Below are 19957 nucleotides of genomic sequence, written 5' to 3' on the forward strand. Positions count from 1 at the left end.
GGATATACTTGATTTTGTTTTTGGACTTTATCCTAAAAACCTCGTACATATCCCATATCAATGAATATATCATTTCATCTTATTAACTCATGATCTAAGGTTATTTATATATATATATATATAATTTCAATGTGGAATTTTCGACAATTCCCAACAATAAATCTATTCAAACGAAGGACCATATCATCATTCTCATGATCTGGCCCTTCTCTCTACGTGCCTCGAGAGCTTGTTAAGGAATTTTACCGGGAGACTTTACCATTTATTTGAGGATTCAACCCTATGACTAGCTTGATCTAGACCATGACTCTAAAATCATTTTTTGAGCAACGAAACTCGGATATCTCTAAGGATTCCCATCCATATGGATCCGATACCATTTGTTGAACAACAAAACTCGAAAATCTTTATAATAGTATGATATTGTCCAGTTTAAACATAAATCTTCATGAATTTTTTTATAAACTTCACCTCAAATGCATAATGCCAATTGAAATATCGTTCCATTTTATTAACTCATATTCCTGTTGTTGATTCCAACGAACATTAGACGTCTGTTATTGGACGCAATGTCACGTCAATCGTCTTCTAACACATTTTGAAACACATGGAATATCAAAATTAATTATATATATATATATATAAAATAAATGTGCTCGTGTGTGGAATTAATCGAAGGTAAGGGGTATGGTGGGCGATGACTGAAATAACAAAGGGTGGAAATGTAAATAAGAAAAAGCCTGTCAATGTTATTATTAACACGGCAGAGGAAGGGGCAGAAGAGAGAGCAAGACAGAGCATGGGGATTCCAAAAACGGTAGAGAATCTATAGGATGGTAATCATTATAATGTTAATAAAAAAATATTTTAAACATTACTATTATATTATAAATAATCTAAAATTTATCCTTTCAAGAGCCCATTTTAGATTTTTAATATGCAAGCTAATCAACTTTCCAAACACGACTAAAATATAAATTCTATTGTATTTTACTCGTAAATTATTTCTCATAAATTCTATTGTATTTTAATCGTAAATTATTTCTCATAATCCGCGTGTTAATGATTTTATTGTGGAAAATTGTATTTTAATAAAATAATAGCAAATACGTGCTGTTAGCATATGAATATCTAACCAAGGTTCAATTTATCGGTGATTATCAAAATTAGATTATCAAGATAAAATAGTATTTGCAAGCTTTAAATATTCTTTAATTATGTATATATAAAAAAACAACAGAAAAAGTTATTAGATTGTGTGAAGGCAAAAGCCTCATGAGCTCCTATTACATAGAAAATGAAACAAAGAGAAAAAAACAATATAAATAGATCTATAGTATTTTTTTATGAGATGAGTGAAAAATATAAAATAAATAACAAAAAAAATATATAGGGTGGTGTTTCGATGAAATAATTTCAAATTTATGGATATTGATTGTATTTTAGGATTAAATTACAACGTTTCAAATCTCAAATCTTTATATTAATTATTTACGTATTAGTTATATTAAATTGAATAATGAATTTCACATAATAACATTATTGGTGGACTTAAAATATATCATAACTAACATGAAATACTATATAAACATGAAAATAATGGATTTGAAGTTTATGTTTTTACTTATCTGAACAATATATATACATTTGAATCAATGGATTTGAAATTGAAATTCTTTTATCCAAGCAAAGCCTAAAATTAGATAACACTATACTTTTTATAAGCATGAACATGAAGACATTTCATGTATTTATTTATAATTCAAACACATCCTTTTAAACATCCAAATTTATATTCCAAAAAACTACGTACTTATTATATATATGTTTTAAGAACTACACACATCGCTTCTACAAATGATACCCCAAAAAAATTCCAACCCATTTTCATACGACGATTTTGATAAAGAAAAGAAAATTATCCCTTCTTCCTAGACCAATTATTGAAGTATTAATTTGTCTTGTTAAAATTAAACATTTTATATTAATATCATCGTCGTTTTTGAGACTCGCAACAACTTCGAATTTTAAATGTCACAAGAAACACGACGGATGATTTACAAATAATTAGGTAACGCAATGATGCAATCATGATGAGCACACGGCCGGCAACTACAAATAAACTAACACTATCTCATAATGTTGAATTCGTCAATGTCATTATCAAATTATTATATTGATTTTTTTTTTCAAAATCCTTTTTTTGGGTAGAAATATAATTTTATAAATCAATGTTATTTAGAAAGTATTTAAATTTCTTGACTTGTATTGAAATATTCTTTAACTATGCGGATATGTAATAACTATAATTGAGAGATAACTCCAAATAATGTTTTCATTATCGAACAGATAAACTCTTAAAAATAGTTCAATCGATCAGACCGAAATATTTTTAATATACTATATAAAATAATTATATAATATCGTAATTAATATATTTTAAATTTTAAAAACTTTAAATATGTATATATATAATAATAATATATATTTATCAAAATTTAAAATCCAAACAACAATATATAATCAAAATATCAAATATAATTATTTATATATCTTATAAACAAAAAATAAATCTAAATAAGCTTGAATATTACTAAAACATTATTTTTAAAAAGTTTAAAACCAAATAATCATCTATATGTAAGTAAAAATAAAATTTTTAAAATTTAAATATACGAAATAATTTATTTTTATAGGATGACCGGTCGAACCGGTTCAAGGCCGGTCCAACTGGTTCTTGACTGAGTTGTTCGATTCCGAGCGGGTTTATTAGAAAAATGATTTTTGGGATTATTTTGGACTGGATCTGTGACCGTTACGTTGTGGTATAATCTGTTGGACCGACACGTCTCATTATAAATACATTGATTTACTGAGCCAATTTTGTGAGACGAATCTCCGACCTTATCTGAATCAAAAAATATTATTTTTATGTCTAAAATATTACTTTTCACTGCAGATATAGATCGGAACGACACGCTAACACGTCTCACAAATATATATCCGTGAGATTGTTTCACAAGTGACCTCCTCTAGTTAACCATGACTCAGCATGGCAGTTATCATTCCAATAGCGATAATTTATTTTGTTCATTTATATAATTTTTCCTTAATTATATAAATATAAACCTATCAGTTATTTATTCATTTAAATTGGTGACTCCATCCACCAGAGGTGATCACGATGCAGTTTGAAGGTTTTTTTTAAAGAAATTTAACCCGAATTTTCAATCGTGGTTTGATTATATTTTATTTTTTAGTTGGGGTTTTATATGTAAAATCATTTTCGTGGTTTTCGGTGGGTTTAAGCGGTTGCGGTCGCTTCACGGTTTTTTTTAATTATAAGTAAAATAAAAAAATAGAACAATTCAAATTATTTAGAACAATGAATGAAGCCTATAATAAACAAAATAAAACTAGATAAATAACAATCAGGTGACAAAATAAATATAATCAACTATAATATGTTTAAACATAAAAAACATCCGCAAACAATCGAGCATATGTTTTTTTTGTTTAACCACGGCGGTGCGGACGCGGTGCAGTTTTGATCAAATATTATAACCGCACCGTGGGGGGCAGAGTGGTTCCTTTTTTTTTATTATTTAAAAAAAATCGCAGTTATTTTTAAAAATGAGATACGGTGGTGTGTTGCGATACGGGGCAAAACTCCCGGTTCAGGGCGGTTTTCGTAAAAAATTGATCCACCCTACCGTCCACTAAATCCGCCAGATCATGCAGCATACTAGTCAAGCAAGGATATTCCATGACATCGAACCATATAATTAATTATTTCAAAATTTCTAACCATATATTTGTCTTAATTTAAGGAAATTAGACATTTGTTCATATTTCTTTTAAATGTCGACCCAATTTTTTTTTTAAATCTAATTAGGACTCCATGATGTAAGCCATGACGTTGACATTTGTATTATAATTGTGGTGAGCTCCCACTACGGTTAATGCATTATATTATATGGTCTAAATATATCCAGGATGCATTTGTTTCTTCCTCTACAACGAAATAATTGATATATATATATATATATATATATATAATATAAATCAAATTGAGAGAAGGGTACAATTAAACTTGTTTAGGAATCAATTTTTTCTTTCCCAAACTAACAAACAACGATTAAAGTTTATGTTACGATAATCATGGATTAATCGACTCTCGAGTCTCAAAATACTTTAAAAGACTCTAATGAATTGATATTTTTGAATAAAATGAACGTAAAACAAATTCATGAAAGTATTCACAATAATGAATTGAATTTGTATTTTTAAAAAAGGCTTGGGTTTGTTTTTCCTCGTGTTTTGGATCTGGGCTCAGATTATGTTAAAATATAAAACTATAATTAAATTGATTGGCTCAATTAGTGGGCCTGAAGCCCATTATGTAGCCCGGACAGATATACACTGAGAAGTAGAAAACCCTGCATAAAACTCCGGTCGAAACCGAAGGTTTCGGTAAATCTCCCTGCCCGCAATAAGACCTGTTAACTCAGAACCGGAGACATGGGAAAGAGGAAGACAATGAACGGCGACGACGGCGGCGGCGGCGGCGATAGCCAGCACTCTCCATCCACAGTCTTTGTCGCGAATTTGCCTTTCTCGCTCACCGGCGCTCAGGCATACTTCCATTCTTGTCTATGCAGTTCTCTCTGTGTGCGTGTTACAATCTTGACTGAATGCTTATTTCTAATTGTTTGAGTTTATTCTCGTAATTGTTTTAGCTCGAAGAAACATTCAGTGAGATTGGACCTATTAGAAGGTGCTTCATGGTGACGGAGAAGGGTATGCTTACTGCCTTGCGCTATTATAGTAAACTGGCGATTGATAGACTTTCGATTTTTTGACATAGTAGCTGATGTTAAGTTTCTGCAAAATATCCTAGAACGCAATATAATCATGTGATATCTGATTAAGTCAGTTGATTTGAAGCTGAGCAATGCCAGTCATTTTCTTCAACTGTTTGTCTTTTAATGACCCAATTCAAATGTGTGCTTTCTCTGATTTCGTTGGTTTGTCAGGGTCTAAGGAACACCGAGGCTTTGGCTATGTACAATTGTGAGTCATATTGTTTTTAAAATTAGTCTCTGCATGTAAATTTACGAGCTTTTGCAAGTGGTGATATTTGAATTTAATGGCAATGTAGTGCTGTTGTTGAAGATGCTAGCCGGGCAATTGAACTGAAAAATAACTCGATCGTTGGAGGTAGAAAGATTGTCGTCAAACAAGCTATGCATCGAGCTTCCCTTGAGAAACGCCGCCCAAAAGAAAATCAAAGTCTTTATCTATGCAACCTTCTCTATTTTTTTTTAAAAAAACCTTACCCGAAATAACTTAAGTAACTGTAAAGTTTTGCTTTTAAAACTTTCCAATCCACAGTTCATGTTGACGATGCTGTCCAGATGAAGAATGACAAGGATATTCCAACTGCAGAAATAGACAAGCTTGGACAGCCTTCAAATCTCCAAGCAAAAGGTTAACTACGAGATAGCTGATTTTTGGATGCTAAGTTATTAATTTTCTTTTTCAATCAATTTTTGTGATGTCTTGAACTGTAACTAATCAGGCAAAGTAATGGTAAAAGGAGTAGGAAAGGCTGTATCAAATGGTCCACCTGATGAAGGACATAATTCTGAAAAACAGCGGTATTGATCAACTTATTTTATTTATGAAGCTTGTTATTGTGTACTTTTGTTGGGTGGGGAATCTAGTACACGAGCAATTATATGCTAGCGACGTACAAAATACGCAATAAGTTGGCAGACACAAATTATTTGAGGGATTGTTGGGTAGGAGGCACAACCTAGGGAGGAGTTGGGGTTTCCATCCTCCATTTGATAAAGTTTGACGTTGGAAAATTGGACAACAGAAGAAATCTTTTGTCGAATTTGTCACCATTTGTTTTATATTTTGAAATATAGGTTGCCTTTTTATCCCCCTCTTGCCCCAAATTTTTCGGTTTAGTAATAAATTGTAACTGTTATTAACAACAGGGTTGCTAAGACGGTCATATTTGGTGGACTTCTTGACATTAACATGGCTGACGAAGTTCATCAACGAGCTAGGGATTTTGGGACAGTATTGTCTTTCATATACCCTTTGCCAGCGGAAGAGCTTGACCAGCATGGTATAGGCATTTATTTGAACTTTTGCTCAATTTAGCAAAACAGTCAATTATTTGAATGCTGATGGATAAATTGTTCCCGTAAGTGATCTCTGTCTCTATTTGCTAACATGGAACATGTGAAAACACATATTTGCCTTTTTCTGGCATTCTACAAAAAATATCACCCAAATGTGCCTAGTATACATCTCCATTTTACGTTGACAGATTTGCTACATGTTTATTTCTTTTCCGTGTTACGTACCAGGAAAACATTAGCATTTCTGGCATTTCCTATCTGTTTGCGTTAGTCGTGCTGGGAGTACTGGAATGTTTCACATTTATGCTTAAATGTTTGTTCTCAGTATTCATATCGAATGTTTCTTGCAGTTGCATACTTTGATGTCAAGTATTTCGATCCATAGTTCCTCTCTGATGTGCTCAGACCAATCTATTTGTCTCAAGAAAATGTATTTTTTAGTGGATGCCCATATGCCTGAAATATGTCATATCTTGCAGGGCTGGCTCAAGAAGGGTGTAGAAAGAATGCTTCATCAGTACTGTTTACCAGTGTGAAGTCAGCTTGTGCGTGTGTTGCAGCACTGCATCAAAAAGAGATACTTGGAAGATCTGTCTGGGCTCGACAGCTTGGTGGAGAGGTAAAGATTATAATCTTTTGTTTTGTTATAATGTTATAGTGTTTATAAGATTTAATATCACTTCTTGTGTTAGCCTCTTGCTGCAAGTGCGGTCAAACTTATGCAATAAGTATCACCAAATTTTTATCACCCCTCTTTTTCCTACTCGATCTTTACTGTAACTGTTAATGCACATTTTGAGCTTAAATCTGTTGAAAGTCTGTGGTGGGAAGTTTTATAGAAATGGTAAAGTTCTATTTTGTGCTGCTTCGATGAATGTGAAGGTAAGTTTATCACACAGCAGGCAAAAAGGAAAGAGGGATGGCTCTCTTTTGAATTTCAAAAGGAAGGGCAGAGCACGCCACAATTATTTTATTTTTTCTAACATGCTTCAAACAGTGCATATGAAGCTACATTGGCTCTCTTTTGAATTTCAATTTTATTTCCTGTCACCCTTTGTTCTTTAGCGTTCACATCTGCCCCCTCCCATCAATATTGTTTAACTTGTGCACCACTGATGCGCCGCCTGTTGCATTTAGTTTCAGTTAATGGTTTCTGGTTAGTGTCGGGTTAATTCAAAATTGGGACAATATAATATATCTATGGCGAGGAAGTATGATGATGGCAGATTGTATAATGCAATTATGCAAATATGATCAGCTTCGAAAGTATGCTCTGATAGTAAATTTCATTTTAAAAATAACTTTGACATTCAGTATTATATCTCTAATTGCTTCAGTTTCTGGCATGGTATGTACATGATGTTGTCATCTGAATACCGAAGTAGATAAATTGGTGGTATATTTTTTCGATGTAAATAGGAAGCACCCTCTTGGTTATTAACTACAAAATTTAGCTTTCAAGCAATGAAAAATTGTTTCTGATGTATGATGTATCACTTTGTTATTGATATCAACTTACAGTGATACGTTTTTTTGGTATGTGTTGATCAGGGCTCTAAAACCCAGAAATGGAAACTTATTGTCAGGAATCTCCCATTCAAGGTTCTTCTCTCTCTAGGTTTCCGAAGTTAAATTTGATAACTAGCCTACCTCATTAAATTGTGGACGCCGTATGTGTTTTAGATGCTCTGTAAATCATACTGAACAGTACCTTGAAAGAGCTCTGTTGATTGCAGGCCACACAGACCGAGGTTAAAGATATGTTTGCTGCTGAAGGATTTGTCTGGGACGTTTTTGTCCCACAAAATTCTGAAACGGGGTAATCCTTCTAATTCATGAAGTATGCACTTTATGCTCTGTTTCCATTCTCTGTGTGGATTATTTATTCTCGTGCTTTTACAGGTCATCTAAAGGATTTGCATTTGTCAAATTCACATCAAAACAAGAAGCAGAAAATGTATGTGAATTTCCCCCTGAATAATGATCATCAAGAGGAGCTTGCTACAAGTTGTTTCCCAAAAGTGGTTAAATGTTAATACAACTATCTATGTTGCATGGATACGGGTACAGGTATCGTATCGAATACGATACGGATACGGCGGAAATTTTGAAAATATAAGACATGATACGGCTAGGATACGGTTAGGATTAAAAAAAATAAATATATATTAGGGGCGGCGGCGGCCGGTGGAAAACTTCAAGGAGTGGTGTTGGTGATGGTCCACGATGAGAAGCAGAAAGAATGGGGAGCGAGAAGTAACGAAGAAAGAATGGATGAGTTAGGGTTTTTTAAGCCCAATTCAAATTAATATATTTATTAAGCAGTTATTTTTCAATTGAACCCTTAAAATTTTTAATTATTTGCGATTTAGTCCAAACGTACCCGAAAAACGTATCCAGGCCGTACCCAGACCGTATCCAACCGGTCAAACTTGAAAAAGGTCAACGACATGGTGACCGTATCCGACACACTTCGTACCCGTACCCGTACCCGATACTCCAAATTTTTTATTTATGCAGTACTCATGCTACATAGACAACTATCAACCCTGGAAATTGCGTCTTAGAAGTTCCAATATCATGTACTTAAATTAAATTCCCTTGTAGGGGAGAATTAGAAAATAAGAACACAGATAAAGACATTTGTAAGAACTTTGAGGAGTTTAAATTCGCGTTTAGTGCATCTTGAAGTAGGACTCGTAAGTTGTATATGAGATAATTCATTTTTCGGTTGTGTGGTGCACCATTCTTTGTGCATGATATTTCTCTGAGTTTTAACATAAGACTAGTGTAAAAGCACTTGCCTAGGATAATTTGCGTCATGTATTTTTTTACGATTGAGAGAATAAAAAGTACATGACCTAACGAAATTCTGCATTGTATGCAACTTAGTAGCTTTTCTTCATATTGTCCGTCGCTTCAATTCTTGCCCAAATATTGATTCGTAGCTCAGATGTTTTGAAAAATTCCCGCATCTTCAAACATTTCTCGACCTTTCTTAGGTAATGATATAATTATTTTTGGCACACATGCTTATGCAGGCTATCCAGAAGTTCAATGGGAAAAAATTTGGGAAAAGGCCGATTGCGGTTGACTGGGCTGTCTCTAAAAAAGTATATACCTCGGTTAGCAATTCTGCTACTGCTGTAGAAGACGGTAATTATCTTTTTCCGTGGGCGTGTAGTTAACCTTAGTCCATCTATTTTGTCTTGTTCTGTTTGATAGATTCACCTGGAATTTTGAAATGAATAATAACGAGACGTTCTTGATATTTTCCAATTCTAATTTTTTGGTAATTCTTGTTTCGTGCTTTTAAGATTCTGTACAACAATATTTTACGTATACTAGTTTTGATTTTGTAGGGAAGAACAAAAATGATGGAGAAGCTGATATTAATAGTGATTCAGAGGATAACGATGCTGAGGCAGCGGAAAAATCACAAGAAGATGGCAATGGTGATGTTGCTCTGGATGTGTCCGAGGAAAATGACAGTGAAAGTGAAGTTAATTTTGAGGAAGAGGCGGATATTGCTAGAAAAGTTATCAATAACCTCACGTCGTCATCTTCTAGAAATGTTATGGGAGACGAGGACCGCCAAGGGCAATTAAACGGGAAATTTGATGATGAATTAGTTGAGGTAGAAAATAAATCATCTGATGCATCAGCAAAAGCAACATTGGACTCTACAAAATCTAAACCAGTAAACACAAAATCAGTTGATGGAGATGATGAATTGCAGAGGACCATTTTCATAACCAATCTTCCTTTTGACGTTGAGACCGAAGAAGTGAAGCAACGTTTTTCTGCATTTGGTGAAGTGCAGTCATTTATACCAGTTTTTCATCAAGTCACCAAGTAAGGACATTGTTTTGTCTGAAAGATGTTTTGCATTTTTTACTCACTTCGTCTTCTGCTGTGTTTCTGCAGGCGGCCCCGGGGAACTGGTTTTCTCAAGTTTAGGACAAATGATGCTTTCAATGCAGCATTTTCGGCAGCCAGTGCTGAATCTGGTCTTGGTATCTTCTTAAAAGGTAGAAAGCTAACTGTCCTGAAGGCTTTGGACAAGAAAACAGCTGATAATAAGGCAGTGGAGAAGGCCAAAAAAGAAGATCATGACCACCGGAATCTTTACCTGGCAAAGGTTGATTGCAATATTTTTCCTTTTTTAAATAAAAATGAAAAAGTCATATTTTCTGTTTAGGAGATAGTTCTGATGTTTTATCGTGTGTTTTACAACTTCAACATCAATTGCGTTTGTCCTAAAAAACACAAAAAGGAAAAACCATTAACTGTGTTTGGTCTAATTTTAACAGGAGGGTCTAATCATGAAAGGGACACCTGCTGCTGAAGGAGTTTCAGAGAAAGATATGTCAAAGCGCCAGAAGTAAATACTCTGTACTTTGGATTAATTATTTAATACATGGAAGTATTAATATCTAAAGATGAAGCACAGAAATGATGACCTCATTGTTATCAGCCACAGTTCGCTTTTTGGGTTGATAGAAACTCCATTTTTTTGAACTTTGCTATTCATTTTGTTCTGATTCTGATTTATATTGCAGCTTGTATGAGAAAAAGATGACCAAGCTTCGTTCCCCAAACTTTCGCGTGTCAAGAACAAGGCTAATCGTTTATAATGTGCCTACGACAATGAAAGAAAAAGATTTAAAAAAACTTTTTATAAATGCTGTCGTCTCTCGTGCCAAAAAGCAAAAACCCTTAATTCAACAGGTCAAATATTGTTCTTGAAGCTCTATTTGTTTCTTTCTTGCTATTCAGATTTATTTTTGACCTGGTCATGAACTCGCAGATAAAGCTCTTGGAAGACACAAAAAAAGTAGAGAATGGAGAAAAAAATGGTCGAAGAGGAGTTGCTTTCATAGAGTTCACAGAGCATCAGCATGCACTTGTGGCCCTCAGAGTTCTTAATAACAATCCTGGTAGGTGTTTTCTGAGCTTGTGATAAACCTTCTTTTCTCTTCTCTTCTGTATTGAAAGATCACAAATTTTCAACCAGAATGTTCCATAGTGTACTTAATTAATTGCAGGCACGTTTGGTCCTGAACGACGTCCAATTGTGGAGTTTGCCATAGACGATGTCCAGAAGTTGAAGCTTCGTAACGAAAAGATTCAATCACAACAGCAGGCTTCTCTTAACAACAACAAAGAGGATTTGCAGAAAAAAGTTCGTTTAACAAGCTCAGAGCATTCCCCTACAAACGAGAGATCAAGGAAGCGGAAATTCAGAGATGATGCATCAGCAAAGACATTTGTCAACAAAAAAGGGAAATCAGATAACAGATTTCGTGGAGCAAACCCCAATAATGAAAGCAGTTTCAGTTTGACTGAGGAAAAATCTCAGAGCACTGAAAGCAGTATGGTACTTCACCCCTTAGCGAAGGAAAAGCGGAAACAGTCAAAAGAGAAGGTCAAAAACCAGCAGAACGGAAGGAAACATGGTGGGACAGATCCGTCACAGCAGAATAATACGCCGAGTATTAAGCAAGAACATGTTGAACCCGCAGGCAAACATAGGAAAAGTCGGGCATTCAAAGACCAATCCGAACAATCAAAAGAGGGTACCAATCCAAGGAACAGAAAAAAAGGTAAAAAGAACGGTGCAGTGGGGAAGGACATGGTTGATAAACTCGACTTGTTGATCGAACAATACCGATCCAAATTCACACAGAACGATTCTCTTCGAAGTGATGACAAGAAGCAAGGCTCTAAGCGGCTTAAAAGGTGGTTTGAATCATGATTTCGATACGGGCTGTTAAGTTCAATCCTTGGAGGTTATTTTCTTCGATAATCAAGAATTATGCCTTCGCTCAAGTTATAAATTTTTTTCCTAATTTTTGGTTATGTTGGTGCTAACTTACCACTTACCAGTCTTATGGCCTGTAAGCTGGTTCCCCAAAGGCCCAAACACTTAGATGCAGAGTTCGGATAATGTCGAGCGTATTAGCCTTAATTATGTTGTCTGCTTGTACAAATACTTTTTATACGTTGGACTTGAATACTATAATAGGTCTCCCGGTACGCATTTTAAAATGGAGCTCGATTTATTAAATTTTCATAAAATGTATTTTATGAGTAATTCATCATGTGATCTCATAATGTGTGTGTGTGTTTTTTTTTATTACAGTCCGAATAAACAAATGAAACAAATCTCATGTTATATTAATGAATTATATTTACTACTTTGTGTTATGGATCACATTTAAAAATAAACAAGATAAGCGCTGCAACGTATTCACTATTCCAACTTTAAGAATATCTTTGATTGGTAGTGGTCTTTTGAAGTTCTTGTTTCAAGCTTCAATTTGAAGCCATTTGGCATTTGCAACTTGCAAGGGGTAAGACTCATATTCGAGTTTTTCCACGAACCCTAGGTCGAGATTTAGACGTGTTATTTTTTTTAGTTCATTTTTCTGTTTGATTATTGCTAGGGAATAGGGATGGATTATTTGAATCAAAGACGAGTATTGTCTTATTGATGTGGGATTTAGACGTGTTATTTTATTATTATTATTATTTTTTTTTCCATTTTTCTGTCTGATTATTGCTAGGAATGAATTATTTGAATCAAAGATGAATGTTGTCTTATTGATTTGAGATGATCACATTTTGAGAGGTTGCACGAAAATTTAGCTTTAGTTTGATTATTATTAGCCTCAAATCAGAATAGTTTAATAGTTTATTGGATTGTTTATTGACAATTTTTTTGTTTAATATTTAAATGCTGAACAACTTAAATTGAATTCTGAAAAAAAATCAAAGTGCTTCAAATCCACATCCATTGAGCAATAAATTTATGTACTTGGAACATTTTTTTGGTTACTAATTATTGCAGTTATATTTTTGGAAGTTGGATATAATATTTTGGGATGTTCTTTTTGTTATTAGGTTTGTCATTTTTTTATGTACGAAAAATTTATTTTTAGTTTATAATTAATTTATAGAGATGTATTTTATTGTATATACACTTCATGAGCTCAAAAAAGAGCTGAACTAAAACCATAAAATGAGCTTGCTCAATGAGCCCGAGAACGTGTTGAACTAAAACCAAAAAATGAGCACGTTTAACGAGATTGAAAACGAGCTAAACTGAAGTCAAGCTCGTTAAATAAGATAAATTAGATATTCATGAGTCGAGTTCGAGCTTCTTGCGAGCTTAGTAATTCCCTAACGATCTGAGCTCGAGCTTCAAAACAAAAGCTCGGATCGAGCCCGAGCCTCGACATATATTTAACGAGCCAAATTCGAGCCTAATACTGTTGGGCTTGGCTCGGTTGATTTATATTCCTAGCAAGCTTGGAATATAGCAGGTAATATTTCATACATTTTAGATAACAAAAACATATATTAGACAAAATTTATGTCTAATCCCATTTTATTTTATGCAGAAATGGTTTTTGATACTTCTTTGCTCAATCCATGTTCTTGAAATTTTACTTGATGGTTCAAGATGTTCTAGTGAAATTAGTCAAGTTTATTACCCATATAAATTAGTTACTTTAATGTATTGGTGTTTTCAGAGAACAATGATTTGTTAGATTTTGTGCAACATGTTTTTTTATATCCCTAAAATAAAACTTCAACGGTCTATAGTATTTCACGTGTTCCATTGATTTTTGGCTTTAGCTTTTAGTTGCACATTTGATTTGTTTATTTTATTGCATATAAGATTCTTTTTTAGTTATAACGTATTATATTAATATTTTTATGTCTTATTAATAACTAATAGTATATTAAAAACAACATATAATATTATTTACTCTGTTACACACATACAAAGAATACATCTTGTCATCACAATGACATAATCATATTTCAAAATTTATTGCACATTAACGATATATCATATTCATTTATTATATTACGCACATAACGCGCGCATGTAACGCGGGGCTGCTTAGTGGATATAAATAAAGTTTGTGGTTATATAAGAAAATAGAAATCATTTCTGAAGCGGACGTCTCCTATATAATGGAGTGAGCCCAATTAGTGTAGTTTGGAGTCAGCCCACTCAAAAGCCCAACACTAGCAAACATGACCCAACTCCAGCGTTGACAAAAGAATACTGCTTGTGCTGTTGTGCATTTCGTGGCGGCGTTTTATATACACACTCTCGTCTCCCTCTGCGCAGCTGCGATATTTGGCTCATATCTCCTTCATCCGCTGGCGAAACTTCGATCTTTGAGGGGTTTTCTTCCTTACATCCGTAGATTCGATTTTAGCCATGAATCGCTTTTGATGGTTGTTTCTGCCCAAATCGCGCTCTGTTGGCGGCTGGAGCTGCGCGAGATCTGATTCTTCGAGTTGTTGCGATGTTTTCGGTTAATTCTTGGTGTTTTAGATTGGATTCGAATTAAGGAACTATTCTGAACCAGTCCCCGCGTTTCAGCTCGTTTCAGCTGCGTTTTGAGTTTTTCCGCCGTGCCACCGCCAGCGATATAGTTGCTGTTCTGTTCCAGATCATCATAGATTCGAGTATTGAATCTTTTAAAATCGTTTTCCAGCTCATTTTAATTGTAAATTTAAGCAGAGGCAGAACCAGTTGGGATGTCTTCGGCTCGATGGGGATATTTTAGGATCATTTCCGGCACGGTTGGTGGTGGGATGATTGGGTTCTATTATATGCATCGAGCTGAGCTCAAGTACAAGGTCTGCAGCTTCTTTCATCTTTATTAATTTCTTGATCAAAAATTATAAATCATTTTCTTTTCTTCTTCTCTATGTGTAGGAAATGTGGAACGAGAGATTGAGGAAGTACGAGGAAGAGCTGAATACTAAGAGGGCAAATGAAGAGAAATCCGACGAATTTCAAGATTCTTCGTAGCCTTTGCAATCTTTGAAATTTATCAACTATTGCTTCATTTTCTGTTCCCAAAATTTTCGAGTTTTCTGATACGTAAACATTGGTTGATTTGTCCAAGTTTGCTCAGCTACGCTAATAATAGGGAAAGTAAATGTGTCGATTTCGAGTTAATTTTGTAAATTTCATTCAAGCTTCACTCACCGGTTTAAATTATCTTCACATATGGATAACGTTGATTAGCACAATTTTGAGTATGCACCGACACCAAGCAAAACTCAATGTCCTTCTTGGGTTTGTTTACGGAGACAATGTGATTTAAAAGATTTGAGTTGCAGTTTATTTATTATTCCAAATCTCTTGTTATATTGTAGAATTATATTTTTTACTTTGTGTTATCGATCACATGTAAAAATAAACAAGATAAACGCGGCAACATTATTCCAACTTTAAGAATATCTTTAATAAACACGTAAAAAGATTAACTGGAGATGTTTGCACTGAACCATCTTATTACATTTCCAATTGGAAGAATCACAAGTACCTATCATCCTATGGAAAGCCACGCACCAGAAAGCCTGAGATTCAAGGGGTGGCTTTTTTCTTATTTAAACGTACACTCACATCTAATTCCTAGATGAGAGCAAATAGCTCCCACCATTGGGCTATTCAGTAAGCCACTTGCAAGAAAATGATGTCAAAAACATGTTATTCACTTTGGAAACACTTCACGAACATTACAAACATAAAAATGGTGCAGATTTGATTTTTTGAAAGAAGAACTTGAATCAAGATTCTGAGCTGGTAGAGTCGTCGACAGGATGCCAGTATCTATTGGAAAACCACATGGAATCAGCTTGTACGGCATATCCATCCTGATTCCGGTGCCAGCTGTAGTAAGCATGGGTTCTGTTCTTGATATCGAAAGTGGCGTGGCCAAAGCTCGCCTCCCTAAAAGCTGAGTACTTAGGCTGTGGTTCAGTCATGCTGAAAAAAAAACGTACATCAAGAAAATGTTAGCCTTTTCATTCATCTGGTCTTGAATGTAAGTAAAAACATGTAGGATTGAATCTTTGTAAACTGGTGGTCTTTACTTTGTGGCCAAGCCTTCAAGATTCCCTCCATCTCCTATGGTTATGTACACAGGGGCAGACAAATCGTCCACAGGCGTGCACAACCCGTTTACAACGTTGTATGCAATGTTAGAAACACGTTCCTGCAAATACAAGATAAGAACTTGCTTATAAGCATCGATGCCATTGAAAATGAGAGAGAAATTCCAGAAAAGATGATTATCAAAAGGGAAATGTGCATACTGATCGTTCGTATGCATGAACATGACCAGCAAAAACCACGTCGACTTTGTACTTAACAAACCATGCCTCATACATGACTCTCATGGTTTCCCCTTCCAAGAAATGGTAGTTATAGCTGTTATACCATGGAGAGTGCATCATAACAATCAGCCATGGTGTCTCACTCCTGTTAACTTTTGGTAGCTCTGATTCAAGCCATTTGTACTGAGGAGTATACTTTCCTTAAAAAAGGCAACAAAAGAACATCATATGATGATGCATCATATCACAAATCAGATTAAAATTGAGCTAGGATCATTCATTTTTTAAGTACAATTTTCATATCACATCATTTCTACACCGAATGAGTATTCATCACTTATCCTACACTCTTACCGTATGCAGAATACGAGGACAAAACGATGATGTATGCCGAAGCCCTCTTGATAGAATACCAAAAGGGAGCTGTACTTTCAGATGCCTTGTAAGGGACGTGGTACCGACGAGTATAAGGCTTGAAGGGCTTCGTCTCGCCCTGCAAAAACATATCAAGTTCCATTAGACTTTGAGTATTGTCGAGTGTTGTAAACTAATCAGAGCAAACTAACAATATCAGGAGCGAAATCAATCTCGTGATTTCCCGCGGTCCAAATCCAAGGCTGATAAGCAACACTTCTCTCAACAAATCGTCCCCACGTATCCCATCTCACATTATCATGAAAAGGGTAGTTGTCAGCATAAGACAAATCCCCAACAAACAATACAGTCTGTCCCTTCTGTGGATTATTCTCATAATGCGTGAGTGTAATGTTGGAGTCATAACTCTGGCCAAGATCACCTGCAATGAAGCAAATCAAGTAATTAGAATTTGCAAACTTCACAAGGGGTGCGGAATGCAATCTACCAAACTATACTACATGAGTATCTCAAATCATATTCCCCAACTAGGATCATAGATCAATCTTTTCGACCCTTCTGATAAAGAACTATCGATCTTTACAGCCAACTATTCATACAACTCAGAAAGAATGTCATACCAATAAGTCCAAAAGTGTAGGGCACATCGGGGCCAACTTCCGGTGGCGTAACAAACCAAAACCTCCTAGTAACCGGATCAACTCCAAGCTCATAATAGTATTTGGTTTCATACTGCCCACAAAAAAGGTAAATACATCATTTTACTATATTCCCTCAAAGCTAGATATAAAACTTCTGACTACTCAAATAATATTAAAGAAACGATAAATAAGTTAATTCACCTCCAATTTCTTGATAACGCAATGATGAATATAACCAGAGGTATAATTGTAGAATTTGTATTTGGTCACACTTCCTTTAGCCTTGTTCTTGTTCTGCTCATTGTTTTCGGGCCAATACCAAACAGTGCTTGAACCAGCCTCATCCATTGTAACCCATGATATAATCACTCCTTTTCCCTCATGATCCCCTTGTGTTATATGTACCTTCAAACACAATAATCAATACACAACACACACATACAAAATATACAGTGTATTCTCATTTCACTCGACTAGATTACGAAGTTAATATCATGGACTTGACCTTAACTCCATCCCTTTGTCCAAGTTCATATATACAATTCCAAACGGCTTAATCCAACAGACGTGGGACATAACACGAACCACCCGTATGTGAGATTATTCAAAATGATCTACACCAAAAAGATTATACCACAACATTTTCTTCCGAATTTCAAAAAGAAACAACAAAGGAAAGCAAAAATGTTGGGACTTGGGAAAAGGAAACCTGTTGGGGCGCATTATAGCCGGGCGGCACGCGAAAGACATCACTATCGAGAGGCATATCGACTGTTTTCTCCAATTTCCGCACGAACCCGCTGGTGGATCCGCCATTGCACAGAACCGCAGCACTCGCAACAAGACCCAGAAAAGCCAGCGCCAACGTCGTCCCCCCCGGCGGCGCGCCACCCATCTCGTTATCGTGTGCACCAAGAAACGAAACCTGCGCACCTCTTCAACAGAAGCTGCGAATGGGTTTTCACAGGTTCACACGCAGAATCAATGGCGGGAGCAGTGTGTGTGTGTATACATTTTATACAGGTGTGGGGAAGAGGGTTGACTCGAAATTCTTGGGGGCTCACAAATCACAATTAATGGTAATCTGAATTAACGGGGAATATTCACGAGTTTATACGAATCACCTCCCCAATTGTGTAAGTTGACTTTACTCTTCGCGGGAGCCAGCTTTTTTTAAAAAAACGAACAAACAATTGGAAGACATCAAATTGGGGCTAATTGTATCCACAGTTCTACACTCATGTGAAAAGTCTAAAACATATAAAACATCATATGTAAAATTAATAGCATGTTAGACCCTATGTTTTAAAAAAATTAGCATAAAAACTCATATGAGAGGGTATAAATGTGCCCGAGTTTGTATAACATAGGGGTGAAATGTGCTACATTTTAAAAAACTGAGAGATGCAATAGCCTATTAATATTTTTTAGGGGGTTTTATGATTTTTAGACTTTTCATTGGGGAGATTAATGCAATTAGCCCCATAAAATTGTGAAAATAATTAATAATGGTTTTTTTAAAAATAAAAATAAAAAATAGAAATGTAGATTTACCTCGTGTTGTATAGCACAATAACAAAACTACACTATACAAAGTCAAATGAAATGAGATCACACTCATTTTGATGTTCTTCATTCAAGTTAGGATCGGATTGATATTGTCAAGATGTCTCGAATCGATTGGATATAGTTTTTTGGGGTTTCATATATAGATTTCGGTAATCCTATTTTTGAGCTGGTTTTTTAAGTTGAGTTAGACATAACTAGTCCACCTTCTTTACAGATATATTATGATTAACGGGTGATGAATTATAATTTCGTATTGATAAATTAAAGAAAAACTTAAAGTTTTGGCTATGTATGTTAAACTCTGCGATTTAAGGCATCTACATTGAAAATTTTCGGTTTTAATCGTGTACTTAGCTTGGTGATGTTAATCATTTTTTCATTGAAGTGTTGATGTGATACTGCATATATACGTGGGCATTATTTTGGCAGTACATAAAAGTTAAATGAGAAAACGACCATAAATTGCTAACAAATTAAAGATAGTAACTACTAAAAATGAAATTTGATAACCTAAAATGTTGAAATCATACATCATGAAATAAATGACCAAAATTGTTGTTTTCCTTAAATATAATTATACAGATTTGATTTCATAGTGTAAGATTGAGTTTGTAATTATAACTTGAAACACGCAGAGATTATCATTAATTATTTACATGTAATTATTGATTCCAATGACAACTAGTTAGGTACCCATCAAATTTAGAAAAAGTAGTTTTGAGTCTGATAGATAAAGGGGATCAATTATGAATTCGATTTGGCTGATTTATGCATTAAAAATATTACCTGCAGGTTGCGAAAAGATCAACGGTTTGAGAATATGCTGTTGGTTGCAAACTAGCTAGAAGTTCTATATGACTTTCCAAAAAATAATAATAATTAATTAATTGATACGTCTTGTAACTTACAAATATAGAGTTCAATTCTTAGTCGGTCATCGAATTAATAAATTATGTAATACCTTATCATCTCCCATACATTCATATAATCATGATCAAAGCATAAAAAATAGGAGCCCGGCCAAAAGCTTTATAGGCCAATTCTCAACGAGAATCATCT

General features: G+C 34.7%; 2 protein-coding genes and 1 long non-coding RNA gene across 3 annotated transcripts; 2 read left to right on the forward strand and 1 right to left on the reverse strand.

Moving 5' to 3' along the window:
• Positions 1–4468: 4468 nt before the first annotated feature.
• On the forward strand, positions 4469–12233 carry LOC140886716 (uncharacterized). Its single transcript, XM_073293448.1, has 18 exons — positions 4469–4635; positions 4740–4800; positions 5037–5073; positions 5162–5292; positions 5395–5490; positions 5582–5660; positions 6009–6142; positions 6638–6777; positions 7710–7760; positions 7895–7977; positions 8061–8115; positions 9200–9314; positions 9521–10013; positions 10086–10299; positions 10472–10542; positions 10721–10889; positions 10969–11098; positions 11207–12233. Exons 1-18 carry the CDS (start codon positions 4522–4524, stop codon positions 11914–11916), a joined length of 2883 nt encoding a protein of 960 aa, XP_073149549.1. The 5' UTR covers positions 4469–4521; the 3' UTR covers positions 11917–12233.
• Positions 12234–14195: 1962 nt separating this feature from the next.
• LOC140892820 (uncharacterized) lies at positions 14196–15318 on the forward strand. The gene is made up of 2 exons (XR_012152921.1): positions 14196–14825; positions 14905–15318. It is a non-coding gene; the product is annotated as an uncharacterized lncRNA (long non-coding RNA).
• A 108-nt stretch (positions 15319–15426) lies between these two features.
• Positions 15427–18396, reverse strand: LOC140887754 (purple acid phosphatase 2-like). Its single transcript, XM_073295207.1, has 8 exons — positions 18039–18396; positions 17531–17734; positions 17309–17420; positions 16880–17109; positions 16668–16806; positions 16293–16513; positions 16071–16192; positions 15427–15963 (listed from the first exon to the last, which is right to left on the reverse strand). Exons 1-8 carry the CDS (start codon positions 18222–18224, stop codon positions 15765–15767), a joined length of 1413 nt encoding a protein of 470 aa, XP_073151308.1. The 5' UTR covers positions 18225–18396; the 3' UTR covers positions 15427–15764.
• Between the last annotated feature and the right edge of the window lie 1561 nt (positions 18397–19957).

The sequence above is a fragment of the Henckelia pumila genome, chromosome 3, assembly GCF_033568475.1.
Source record: "Henckelia pumila isolate YLH828 chromosome 3, ASM3356847v2, whole genome shotgun sequence".
NCBI classification, from domain to species: Eukaryota; Viridiplantae; Streptophyta; class Magnoliopsida; order Lamiales; family Gesneriaceae; genus Henckelia; species Henckelia pumila.